Here is a 13,715-nt window from a genome sequence, read left to right as displayed (position 1 = left end):
TGTCTGTAATGATACAGGAGTACTGGGGAGTGCGGGGGCAGAGGACATATCTCAGACGCAGACTATGAGTATGGATGCTCCGGCCCTGTTGGGAAGTGAGAACCAGACTCCTCTCCAGAAGAGATGAGTTCTGAGCAAACAAGGTCAAGGGGTTTTGGCTCAAATTCATGGAACAGGTGGGCAGGGGGAGCTGGAGTGGGAGGTAGAGAGGGAAAATCTGGCAGCAGAGTAAGAAGCCATTTTTATCTTTTGTTGTATACCACTGGTTGTAAGATGCTGGAGAGGAGGCTAGAAGAAAAGGACTGCCCATTGCATACTGGACCGCCATCATTGGTCACAGTCAACATATTTCCTGGTGGAGCTTCCAACATCAATAAATATTGGTGCACTAGTCAGTTTTCTTGTCTTGAGTGGAAGAAGCCGTTCATTATTGATATTTTCTGTGTATAGTTTCCCAATTATTTCTAACTATCTAAATACTCTTACAGCCTTACACGAGGAACCCTACATTATGTTCTCTACAGAGAAGAAATCTATGCTTTGCATCAACTGTTTTCGTGACATGCAAGTGTAAGATAATATCTATCTATTATCTATCTATCTATCTATCTATCTATCTATCTATCTATCTATCTATCTATCTATCTATCTATCTATCTATCTATCTATTTATCTATCTATTATCTATTATCTATCTATCTATCTATCTATCTATTATCTATCTATCTATCTATTATCTATCATCTATCTATCTATTTATTATCTATCATGTATTATCTCTCTATATATGATCTATTATCTACCTATATATTATCTATCTATTATCTTTCTATCTATGTATCTATGATCTATCTATCATCTATTTATCTGTGTATCTAAATAGAAAAGACAAATAGCAGCACAAACTTGAGCAGATTTTGGGTGCAATACTCCCTGAATAATGCGGTTGTCCAACGCAAAATATAAATAGAAAAAAATCTAGCACCAACATCTATCTATCTATCTATCTATCTATCTATCTATCTATCTATCTATCTATCTATCTATCTATCTATCTATCTATCTATCTATTAATCTATCTATCTATCTATCTATCTATCTATCTATCTATCTATCTATCTATCTAGTATCTATCTATCTTCGATCTAGTATCTATCTATTTACAGGTGCATCTAACAAAATTAGAATATCATCAAAAAGTTAATTTATTTCAGTTCTTCAATACAAAAAGTGAAACGAATGTATTATATAGAGTCATACTTTTATGACATGCAAGTGTAAAAGACAATTTTATGCTATTGCAGCTGTCTCTCTAATTCCAATCAAATTAAAAGAACCTTTAATAGTGAGATGAAAAACATAGAAAGAAATTGAGGGACAGAGAAAAATCTCATATTTATCTATGTGGGCTTTAAGTATTGGGTGACACATCTTAATCACTGAACTCAGTTTTTTGATCCTATTGCCCAGTTCTTTCATCCAACTCCTCAACCCTCGGAGAAAAAAAACATCTGGAGCCTTGCCCCCAGTTTGTCAGGTCATGACATTTATTCCTTCCTAAATATTCTGAGGGCTTCAGTGGCGAAGAGCTGCACAAACACCTTACATCACCAAGCACAATTGTCGGATGGAGTGGTGTAAAGCCGCCACCACTGGACTCTGGAGCAGTGGAATATTGTGATGTGCAGTGGCAGATCACACTTCTCTGACCTCTGGTGGACGAGTCTAGGTTTGGTGAATGCCAGGAGAAAGTTATCCATCTGTCTGCATTGTACAGCTGTAATGTTTGGTGGAAGGGGATAAAACTCTGGGGTTATTTATCCAGGGTTGGCCTTGGCCCCTTAGTTCCAGTGCTTAATCATACAAGACATTTTGGACAATTGTAGCTTCCGTTTTTGTGGGAACAGTCTGGGGAAGACCCCTTTCTGTTCCCCATGACTGTGCCCACAAGGTCCATACAGACATGGAGGGGAAGTTTGATGTGGAAGAAAATGACTGGCTGCACAGAGTCCGGACCTCAACTCCATTCATCCATTTAGGCTGAGCTAAAACAGAGATCATGAGTCCGACCTCTCCCCAACATCAGGGTCTGACCTCACAAATGCTCTTCTGGATGAAGGGGGAAAATTCCCACAGGCACTTCCAAAATCTTATAGAGAACCTTCTCAGAAGACTGTGAGCTGGTACAGCTGTTGAAGTGTTGAGGGAGGATCTAAATTGATCCTTCACGGTTGACTCAGTGATTTCCAAATTAATCTACAGGGCGTTGCCGGCAACTGAAAATGACCAGACGGAGACGTGTGTCTCTGTATGGGGATCGAGCAGATCTCTGGCCCCCGTTTATTGTGTATCACTTTTCATAATCATAGAAATTATACTTCAACCAATCAGCATAAGAACACACTCACAGTTCATAACCTATAAAAATGCAGGAAAAACGTAACCCATGAGAATACAGAAAAAAACGGAAACTACATATATGGTCGTGTCTTTTTGGCATAGAAAAATCATACCAACAGGTGCCTCAGAGTCTTGTATAGCAATACACCCCCGAGTCCATTATCTGGTTCAAGAGAACACTCTGGCCTTGTAGCAGAACATAAACAATAGTCTAGTTGAATAACAGACTTGTGAACAACAAGATAAAGTTACTTCATGGCAACTATAACCTTTTACCTAATTAAATAACATAATTTATCTTTAAACAACAAGAAAATGGAGTCAAAAGCACAAAATGGAGAATCTTCCTTAATTTGTTCTTTCACAGAAGGACCAACTCCATATTAATGGCTATGGATGTAAAATGGGAGATATGAAAAAGCTCCTGTAGATGTACTGCGGAGGGGGCACAGTACTTGTCTCCCAAAATTTTTTTTTGCTTTCAATAACAACATATTTCCTAGTGTGCTTATGTGTTTTCTACAGGGAAAGTCGGGCTCACTGCATTGATATTGAAACAGCTTACCTACAAGGATGCGAGAAGCTGGATCAAGCTGTTACGGTAGGTGGAAGCTATAGAGTGTCTTCTCATTGTTCTCTGTATGCAAATTAGCTCTTCTCCGGCAGGGAGAAAACGCTCTTGAGTGCCATCTATAGGCATCTCCTAGAAGGACAGTTTTCTTCCTACTGAAAATTGCTCGTTTGCATTGAAGCCGCATATGGTTGAAACCTCTTAGTCTGGGGGTCCATAGTGAATCTCTGCTTTACTTTGTGATTATTGGGGGGCTGACCTTTGGGGACCCGCAGATCCTGAGAATGATCGCACTGCAGCCCTGATGTAGGTGCAGTGAGACACATTTATTGTAATTAAATGCTTGTATCCCCCATAGAATAACATTTCTTGGACTTCTTTTTAGAATTTGATATCATGCAATTCTTCCTTTATTACTCCTGGAATTGTATAAATGACTGCATGAATCACTAGAGGTTATGCTGGTTTTAGACGGACCTATTATTGAGGAACTCGTACTCCTAGGATCTTGCATGCACCTGATCTGCTGTCCTTTATCGACCACGATGGTCGACATGTCTATATCCAGCATTATAGTTGTGTTTGTCATTGGGTTGTCCCCAGAGGTGCAACCTGACCCCAATTCATAACCTGGAGCAGAATCTTCAGAGATGGATGTTATCAATACCATGGATGGCAAGAAGAACTAACAAACCAATTTTGGAACAAATCAAGCCAGACATGTCACTCGAAGCAAAGATCACCAAGCTTTGACTTGCCTACTTTGGACACATCATGTGAAGAGAGCAATCATTGGAGAAGGACATCATGGTCAGAACAATAGAAGGAACAAGATGAAGAAGAAGACCAGAAACCGGAGGGCTTAATACTATCAAGATAATGGCCGAGAAGACCCTGGTGGACCTCTCTAGGCTGCACCAGAACCTAGAGCTACACTATGCCTTCTCCATGGATCTTGTAGCCATGCTTTGAATTTGCAATTTTACCTTTTTTTTCACTAGATTACTATTATCTCCCCTCTGTCAAGCCCTTCACTGGCTCCCCATTGCCCAGAGACTCCACTACAAAACCCTAACCATGACGTACAAAGCCACAACCTGTCTCCTCCATACATCTGCGACCTCGTCTCCCGGTACTTACCTACACGCAACCTCCGATCCTCACAAGATCTCCTTCTCTACTCCCCTCTTATCTCCACTTCCCACAATCGCATACAAGATTTCTCTTGCGTATCACCCCTAGTCTGGAACTCTCTACCACAACACATCAGACTCTCGCCTACCATCGAAACCTTCAAAAAGAACCTGAAGACCCACCTCTTCCGACAAGCCTGCAACCTGCAGTAACCACCGATCCACCAAACAGCCGCACGACCAGCTCTACCCTCGCCTACTGTATCCTCACACATCCCTTGTAGATTGTGAGTCCTCGCGGGCAGGGTCCTCTCGCCTCCTGTACCAGTTATGACTTGTATTGTTCAAGATTATTGTACTTGTTTTTATTATGTATACCCCTCCTCATATGTAAAGCGCCATGGAATAAATGGCGCTATAACAATAAATAATAATAATAATATTATTATTTGCTAATGAAGAAAATATATATATATATATTTTAATATTTTTGGGAAATTGGATCTTCTACCTTTCCATATTACTGATTGCATCCAGGCATAGACGTCCTCTACGTTTCAAACTACATGGGAGTCACATACCTAGGCTACCGAGAATTATTACGGTGCGCAGATGTGATTTGTCACAAGTCTACAGTCACATAGAGTGACTGCTTACTTGTAGCCTAAGGATGGACAACGCCTTTAAGTAGCAAAAAAAAAAGACTTTGGGCCCCTCCGGCACAACTGTTTCCTCTGAACCCCCTATATCTACACCACTGGCTTCGCTCACTCAGTGCTAGCAGTGGTAGAATATGTGGGGTCTGAGTATATTGTCGATTTTCTCATACATTTCCAGGAGAAATAACAAAGGAGATTTCACATTGCGGATTCGTAAGGACAGATGCTCCAGCATTGTTAACTTATGGGGAAACTTGTGCTATTGGGTTTGACAGATCTCTGCTAGGGCGCTGGTCAGAAGTACCAGGAGGCCAAGATGTGTCCGAAAACCACGTGGAGTTAATGCAAATTAATTTGATAATGTTTAAACTGATTGGTAATTGCGGCTGCTACTTGTCACACAATTTTGGATGTTTGTACAGACCGTGAAGGATCTGCAGACATCTACCCGAGAGGCAATTATCCTACTGAAAGCCATGATTGAAGAGGTGCGAAACAGCGCAGATGAGGAAGAGACGTCCATCAATGCTCTGTTCAGCAGCATGCAGGTACCGTGGGAACAGGCTGATGGGAGTTGTTGTACTAGTCGCACATATTCTAACCCTGCGGTGACCTCCATGCACCGTAGTGGTGGCCAGTCTTACATGACCCTACAGAGTATTTTATGGCATCCATCACAGCTTTTCCTGCAGTCTGTACAACCCTAAAGGCCGGCACTCACCACACAAAAAATGCATAACAACACCTAGACACAAACGACAAACTTAGCTCTCCTACATCTGCATGTGATCCAGCTGATTTGCATGGACCTTTTGCATTGCAGGAAATTTAGAATTCAGTTGTCACGCCGTTAACGGCGATAAAGGGGCAGGACGGCATACTGGGACCCGCACCTGTCCCTGCCACTATAATGGGGCCCTGGCTTTCCCTTATCTCTGGGGTACCTATGATGGTTAGGAGGCCTGAGCCGCCAGCGTATCCCTGTCTCCTGTGCAGGCCCTATCAGTGGCTCCCTCTCCCCCAAGGGAGGTGGACTGCACCAGTGTATAAACACAACAAATAACAGGGTATACAAACAAGGTAACTAAAAGTCTCAAACTCACCAAATACTCACACAACCACAGAGGAAACACAGAGAAGGGAAGAGAGGGAATAAACTAGGAAGGAAAACAGGTTTAACATACAACCAAAACAGCAGACACCAATCTCTGTAAATAAACCTCCAACTCCAATACTAAGCTCCTTCAACCTCCAAGCCAGGCAGTAGAACTGATCACTGACAATAGATGAAGTCAGGACTGGGTCTATATAGAGGATCAGAATACAAAATCCACTTCAGCTGAGAGACCCAGCTCTCAACAACTCAGCAATAAGGTTAACTTCTGCACTGCTGGCACAAAGCAGCCAGGTGAAGAGCTTCTGTTCACTGTGTGTGAATGAGGCCAATAGCGCTTCGGTTCTCTGGAACCTCTCTGTCGCGGTAGCCCCGTGACATCAGTATCTAGATTTTTATTTTCGCTTTGGAATTTTTAGGATTACTTACAATTGTGCACAAAGTCAAAAGTAGTTCAGCAAACAAACATGCTCAGACCAGACACCATGCTCTTCTAAGTGGTCACTAGGTGGCAGTCCGGAGCTGACAGTGGATCCTTGCAGAGATCTCATTAACTATATCCTGGATCCTGGATCAGGCTGTGTTCACACAACATTTGACCGTGATAAAAAAAAAAAAAAAATCAACAGCACTTGGACCAATGTTATTCAATATGGTCATTCACATTGCGGTTTTTTTTTTAACAGGCCAAATGTCCATGTGAAAAAAATTGCGGCATGCATTAATCTCTTGTGTATTTCGGATGAAACTCGCCTATTCAAGTCTATGGGTGTGCAAAAAAAAAAAAACCTGCATCCCCATAGAGATCATCTTTATAGCATCTGATTTTTATGGATACATCACCATTATTAACTGAGGAAAATGCATTCTTGTAAATTTTGATTACTGCTGATGTATAAAAACGGATGCCGTACATATAAAATACGGATGGAAAATCGTCCATTTTTTTCTAGATGTTAACCAGATGATTTTTTTTTTTATACGGTTGTGTAAATGTAGCCTAAAGGGAACCCATGACATTGCATGGACAGCACGGTACAGAGAATGAATAGGAGATATAGAGGTTTATGGGAAAATATTAAAGGGACACTGTCACCTGAATTTGGAGGGAACATCTTCAGCCATGGAGGCGGGGTTTTGGGGTGTTTGATTCACCCTTTCCTTACCCGCTGGCTGCATGCTGGCTGCAATATTGGATTGAAGTTCATTCTCTGTCCTCCATAGTACACGCCTGCGCAAAGCAAGATTGCCTTGTGCAGGCATGTACTACGGAGGACAGAGAATGAACTTCAATCCAATATTGCAGCCAGCATGCAGCCAGCGGGTAAGGAAAGGGTGAATCAAACACCCGAAAACCCCGCCTCCATGGCTGAAGATTGTTCCCTCCAAATTCAGGTGACAGTGTCCCTTTAAGTATAACTTTTATTTTATTCATTGAAATCCCTGGTGTTTGTAGCCTATGAGTCCCGTGGGCGGCACTACTAGTGACTCATAGTCTTCCCTGCATGACTGTGGCCGCAGAGATACCTGTCAATCACTAGTAAGCCCCCCACTGGACTCATAAATACGAACACCAGGGATTTCAGTTAATAAAATTGGAAGTTTTACTGAAATTGTTCCTTCAGTCAGATCCGCTATCCTGCTTTATAACCTCTCGTCTGCAGATCAGACGCAATTTTTAACTTGACAGGTTAATAAAAGTGCTCCCCAAACACTATATGATACCCCCACAGTGAATTCCTCCACACACTAGTATGATGACCCTACTGTACCCCCCTCAACACCCCCAGCAAACTTTGGTGACCTCAATACAGTATGATCACCAACAGGGCTGCCACTAGAAATTTCGGGGCCCCATACTGGCAAAATTTTCGGGGCCCCCTTGAGACTCCGCCCAGGCTCCACCCCAGCCCCGCCTCCAGGCTCCACCCCTCGAGCTGTCCACAGTCCCACCGCTCTCTCTTGGAAAAACTCCACTTCTCACCTATCACACATTAACAGTTCCCATCACCAGATCACACATATAGCCGGCAGCTTTTGTTTTGGCCAAAAGATTTTTTAAGCCGCCACCATAACACAGTAGACACTTTTGGCCGGGTCCTACTCTACTTTAACCTATTAAATATTTGTTAAAATATGCAATACAATTTAGGTATATTTTTATTTATTTTTCAATTTTTTAAATGACCAATAATATCACATACAAAGAACAAATACCACAGCACTATGACCAGATGACATATTACCACCACAGTGATCGAATATCACATACAAAGAACAAATACCGCTACACCATGACCAGACCACATATTACCACCACATAGTGACTGAATACTACTATTCTGATCAGTAATAAAAAAAAAGCACCATACTATCACCATAAGTGCCATTATACACAGGAGATCTGTACTTAGTATGCAGCGTCTGTGTACAGATAATACAGTGATCACTAGTCAAATTATACACAGGAGCTCTGTATGCAGTGTATAGTGTCAGTGTATAGGTAACACACTGACTCACCAGTGACGTCTCTAGGTGAAGTCCTTCATCTTTCATCCAGCACAGACCGCCATCATTTCATCCAGCCAGGACTCGTTTCTGCAGGAAATTAACACAGTTATCTCGAGCTCTGCTTGTAGAATACATTAATTAATTTTCCCAACTTCTACATTACACCACATGAAGAAAAAGAGGCGACATAGTATCACTCTACACAGTAACAGGATCGCCCCCTCATTTAAAACAGTATCCTCAAAAAATAAAATAAATACATCACTGCAGTAATAATATCCCTAAATTAGTCCCTATGGTAATAATATTCCCCATCCTGGCCACCGTGTGTCTCATTCCTGGCGTCAGCCATATGTTCTCCCATCCTGCCCTCATGAGTATCCATTCTGCCCCATATGATCTCCCCATCCTGACCCATTTGTCTCCATCATATCCATCCTGCCCCATGATCCTGCAAGATCTGTCTCCAATTCTGCCTCCAGTGTCTCCAATCCTTCCCCATCTGTCTCCAGTCATGCCCTCATGTCTTTCATCATACCCCGTATCTCCATTTTGCCTGTGTCCAGCATCTCTGCCCGTGTCCAGCATCTCTGCCCCTGTGTCCAGCATCTCTGCCCCTGTGTCCAGCATCTCTGCCCCTGTGTTCAGCATCTCTGCCCCTGTGTCCAGCATCTCTGCCCCTGTGTCCAGCATCTCTGCCCCTGTGTCCAGCATTCTGCCCCTGTGTCCAGCATTCTGCCCCTGTGTCCAGCATTCTGCCCCTGTGTCCAGCATACTGCCCCTTTGTCCAGCATACTGCCCCTTTGTCCAGCATACTGCCCCTTTGTCCAGCATAATGCCCCTGTGTCCAGCATAATGCCCCTGTGTCCAGCATAATGCCCGTGTCCAGCATAATGCCCCTGTGTCAAGCATAATGCCCGTGTCCAGCTTTCTGCCCCTTTGTCCAGCATAATGCCCCTGTGTCCAGAATACTGCCCCTTTGTCCAGCATAATGCCCGTGTCCAGCATTCTGCCCCTGTGTCCAGAATTCTGCCCCTTTGTCCAGCATTCTGCCCCTGTGTCCAGCATAATGCCCGTGTCCAGCATAATGCCCCTGTGTCCAGCATAATGCCCGTGTCCAGCTTTCTGCCCCTTTGTCCAGCATAATGCCCCTGTGTCCAGAATACTGCCCCTTTGTCCAGCATAATGCCCCTGTGTCCAGCATTCTTCCCCTGTGTCCAGCATAATGCCCCTGTGTCCAGAATACTGCCCCTGTGTCCAGCATAATGCCCCTGTCTGTGTCCAGCTTTCTGCCCCTTTGTCCAGCATTCTGCCCCCGTGTCCAGCATCTCCTCTGCCCGTGTCCAGCTTTCTGCCCCTTTGTCCAGCATTATGCCCCTGCGTCCAGCATCTTCTCTAACCAGCTTTCTGCCCCTTTGTCCAGCATAATGCCCCTGTGTCCAGAATACTGCCCCTTTGTCCAGCATTCTGCCCCTGTGTCCAGCATTCTGCCCCTGTGTCCAGCATACTGCCCCTTAGTCCAGCATAATGCTCCTGTGTCCAGAATACTGCCCCTTTGTCCAGCTTTCTGCCCCTTTGTCCAGCATAATGCCCCTGTGTCCAGAATACTGCCCCTTTGTCCAGCATAATGCCCCTTTGTCCAGCATAATGCCCCTTTGTCCAGCATTCTTCCCGTGTCCAGCATAATGCCCCTGTGTCCAGCTTTCTGCCCCTTTGTCCAGCATAATGCCCCTGTGTCCAGAATACTGCCCCTTTGTCCAGCATTCTGCCCCTGTGTCCAGCATAATGCCCCTGTCTGTGTCCAGCTTTCTACCCCTTTGTCCAGCATTCTGCCCCTGTGTCCAGCATCTACTCTGCCCCAGCATGCCCAGTATTCTGCCCCCGTGTCCAGCATACTGCCTCGGGCCCCCTCCCCTGGATCGCCGCTACCAAAAAAAAAAAAAAACTTCTTACCTTGCCATGCTCCCGCGGCGGGCGAAGCTCCTCCACGCAGGTGAAGGACGCACTCGCCAGCGGCTGACGATGACGTCAGACGCCGGCGAGGTGCGACTGCGCACTGCCGCCGTTCAAGTCAGCTGCCAGTCTCCGACTGGCTGGCGGCGACTGTTAACTATTGACGTGCGGGCACGGGCCCGCACGTCAATAGTGAGCCGCAGCGCCTGCAGGGGGTGCCCGGTGAGCAGATGAGACCGGGCCCGATGCGGGCCCCCTCTGCCCACCGGGCCCCATACGCCAGTCATGGCTGTCATGCCCTGATGGCGGCCCTGATCACCAACAGTGACTTCCACACATGATGAACTCCACAAAAACTGTTACACTGTATAATTGCTTGCATACAGTATTATCGCCCCAACATAGCCCTCCATAACGTATAAAGGATTCCACATAGCCCCTAAATATTATAATGGTCCCCACACAGCCATCCATATAGTATAATGGACTCTATAGTCATCCATATTGTATATTGCACCCCATAGTCCTCCATATAGTATAATGTACTCCCCATAGTCCTCCATACAGTATAACTCCATATACTATAATGCACTCTCCATAGTCCTCCATATAGTATAATGCACACTCCATAGTCCACCACATAGTATAATGCACGCCCCATTCTCCTCCATATAGTATAATGTACTCCCCATAGTCCTTCATATAGTATAATGCTCTCTCCATAGTCTTCCATATAGTATAATGCACTCCCCATAGTCCTCCATATAGTATAATGCACACTCCATAGTCTACCACATAGTATAATGCACGCCCCATTCTCCTCCATATAGTATAATGCTCTCTCCATAGTCCTCCATATAGTATAATGTACTCCCCATAGTCCTTCATATAGTATAATGTACTCCCCATAGTCCTTCATATAGTATAATGCTCTCTCCATAGTCTTCCATATAGTATAATGCACTCCCCATAGTCCTCCATAGTCCATACTGTATAATGCACTCCCCATAGTCCTCCATACAGTATAATGCACTCCCCATTATCCTCCATGCAGTATACTGCGCTTCCCATAGTCCTTTATGCAGTACTTTGACAACCACAATTTACTCATTGATTTAAAAAAAAATGCAATATTCTTCTCTCCTCCTCCTTCCCCCACTGCTCCGGTCTCTGCAACGAGCATTCAGAAGCGTACATCTTAGCATAGCGGGCACCATGTAGTGATGTTATCGCACTTTCTGGGCTGAGACATCAGGTACGGAAGAAGAATCTGAGAGGGTGTTCGACGCTCCCTCCTCCATCATTGCTTTCAACTGTATCGACATCCAGGATGCCCATACAGCTAAACTTGTGATGACGGGTGTGGGGGGCCGCTGCTGGCAATGGCACCAGGTACCTTGGCACACAGGCCCCATATCAGCCACATGGCCTGTAGCCATTGGCAGTACAACATTGGATCAGATTAATACATGACACTTTTCATACTTATTGTTGTTCTAATACCTTTACCGCCAGCACATTAATTTCAGTTGTAAAATCCTCCTTACTTAATTAGCAGAGGGAAATCTCATAGTTTCTAGTATGTTTCACCCCTTTGTTCCCTTGTAATCTTCACAGGAGAAACTGGCAGAGCGCAAGAAGATCCTTCTGAAAGCCGTCCAGTGGTGAGAACATAAACTAAAGGAGTAATACATTTTTCCCCAGAGCATCCAAATACCCAGCACTAACTTCACCTTGGTTCTTACAAGTCCATGCACATTCTCTACATCAATGTGTTCTCTAAGGGCAGTTGCAGACAATCATGTATACGACTTCTGGGACCCTCACTGATCCCAAGAATGGACATCTTGAATGTCTTGTTATAATGGAGAGCAGCCATCACTTCGTACATTGTTTATGGGGCTTCTGAAGATGGCGGAAATAGAAGTCCAGCGCTTGGCGCCTATCAATGGCTTTAACAGCACATTTCAAAGCCTTGATTAGATCCTAGGCCTTGTTTAGTATCAGTGTGAGTGCCGGCGGTCAAACCTCTTATTATCACCTATCCTGTGGTTAGATGACAACGTGCCAAGATGGGAATAATCCTTTAAGGAGGTCACAAGCATTATAGGAAAGTCATACAAACCTGACAATTTTGGTGGGACCAGCAGACATTCTAACACTCGACAGCAGATGTCGGGGAAGGAAGGGTTGAGTATCTTGAATGTCTCCCAATTGAGAACAGAAGCCCGCTCAGCCATGTTGCGCAAACTTGTAAATCTGCCATTCATTCAATGGCTATCTAAGCTGTACGGGCCACATTATGCGGAAACGATTCCAGCGGGAAGATCTATTAAGCGATATTGGTGATAAATCTTTTTTTTTGTTCCATGTATGAAGCCAATATCAAGAGAAGGAGAAAGCCTTTAAGGACCAGCTCTCTCACCTGGCTTCCCTTCTACCCACCTTACAGGTAAGACACCACTCATTCACGCATTATCTGTCACATACATACAGTAAATTCCTCAAATTGTGGAGCTCCCCCTTGAAAGATAAAGTATTGGGGAGCATGACACCCTGTGTGGAGATGGAGGGGTGAGCGCTCTGGGTCTGCTGACCACTTCCTATCCAAATGTGAATCTAAAATTGTACAAAAATGGATTTGCACTGTTAATATCGGATACGATATCATCATCAGAATTTATATTTGAGACGTTATACTCAGATCTATGAATAATAGGCAATAAAAAATGCAATAGTATTGAAAATCTACTATATAATTGTCTAAGGGTCACTTCCGTCTGTCTGTCCTTCTGTCTTTCTGTCACGGATATTCATTGGTCGCGGCCTCTCTCTGTCATGGAATCCAAGTCGCTGATTGGTCGTGGCAAAACGTCCACGACCATTGCCACAACCAATCAGCGACGGCCACAGTCCGGTGGCAATATGGCCGCTCCATACTCCCCTCCAGTCATCCAGTCAGCCCTCACACAGGGTTAATGCCAGCGTTACCAGAGCGCGGTGTAACGCACTCCAGTTACGCAGCTATTAACCCTGTGTGACCAACTTTTTACAATTGACGCTGCGTAATAAAAAAAAAAAAGGTTATTCTCACCCTCCGACATCGCGTCCTGTCCTCGGCAGTGCAAGTGGCAGGTTCCGGTGCTATGGATGCTATGCGAGAAGGACCTGCCATGACGTCACGGTCATGTGACCACGACGTCATCACAGGTCCTGCGCTCATACGAACCCTGGGACCAGAAGCTGCCGCGTGCACAGCACTCAGGCGCCAGGACTACAAGGGGCCCTCGGAGGGTGAGTATATGTTTATTTTTTAACCTGTTACATACGTGGCTGGGCAATATACTACGTGACTGGCCAATATACTACGTGAC

At 44.6% G+C, this 13,715-nt stretch overlaps 1 protein-coding gene across 1 annotated transcript in view; it reads left to right on the top strand.

Annotated features, from left to right (window-relative positions):
• The window catches only part of RNF207 (ring finger protein 207), a 67,621-nt gene that overhangs the window by 38,878 nt on the left and 15,028 nt on the right, over positions 1-13,715 (top strand). The window contains exons 4-8 of the mRNA XM_069741560.1: positions 489-570; positions 2,926-3,001; positions 5,186-5,311; positions 11,959-12,005; positions 12,721-12,793. Of these exons, the coding sequence (XP_069597661.1) occupies positions 489-570; positions 2,926-3,001; positions 5,186-5,311; positions 11,959-12,005; positions 12,721-12,793 (404 nt within the window). The remainder of the gene's footprint in view (positions 1-488; positions 571-2,925; positions 3,002-5,185; positions 5,312-11,958; positions 12,006-12,720; positions 12,794-13,715) is intronic.

Source organism: Ranitomeya imitator, chromosome 10 (genome assembly GCF_032444005.1).
Source record: "Ranitomeya imitator isolate aRanImi1 chromosome 10, aRanImi1.pri, whole genome shotgun sequence".
Taxonomy (NCBI): domain Eukaryota; kingdom Metazoa; phylum Chordata; class Amphibia; order Anura; family Dendrobatidae; genus Ranitomeya; species Ranitomeya imitator.
This window is presented reverse-complemented; position numbering and strand designations above follow the sequence as displayed.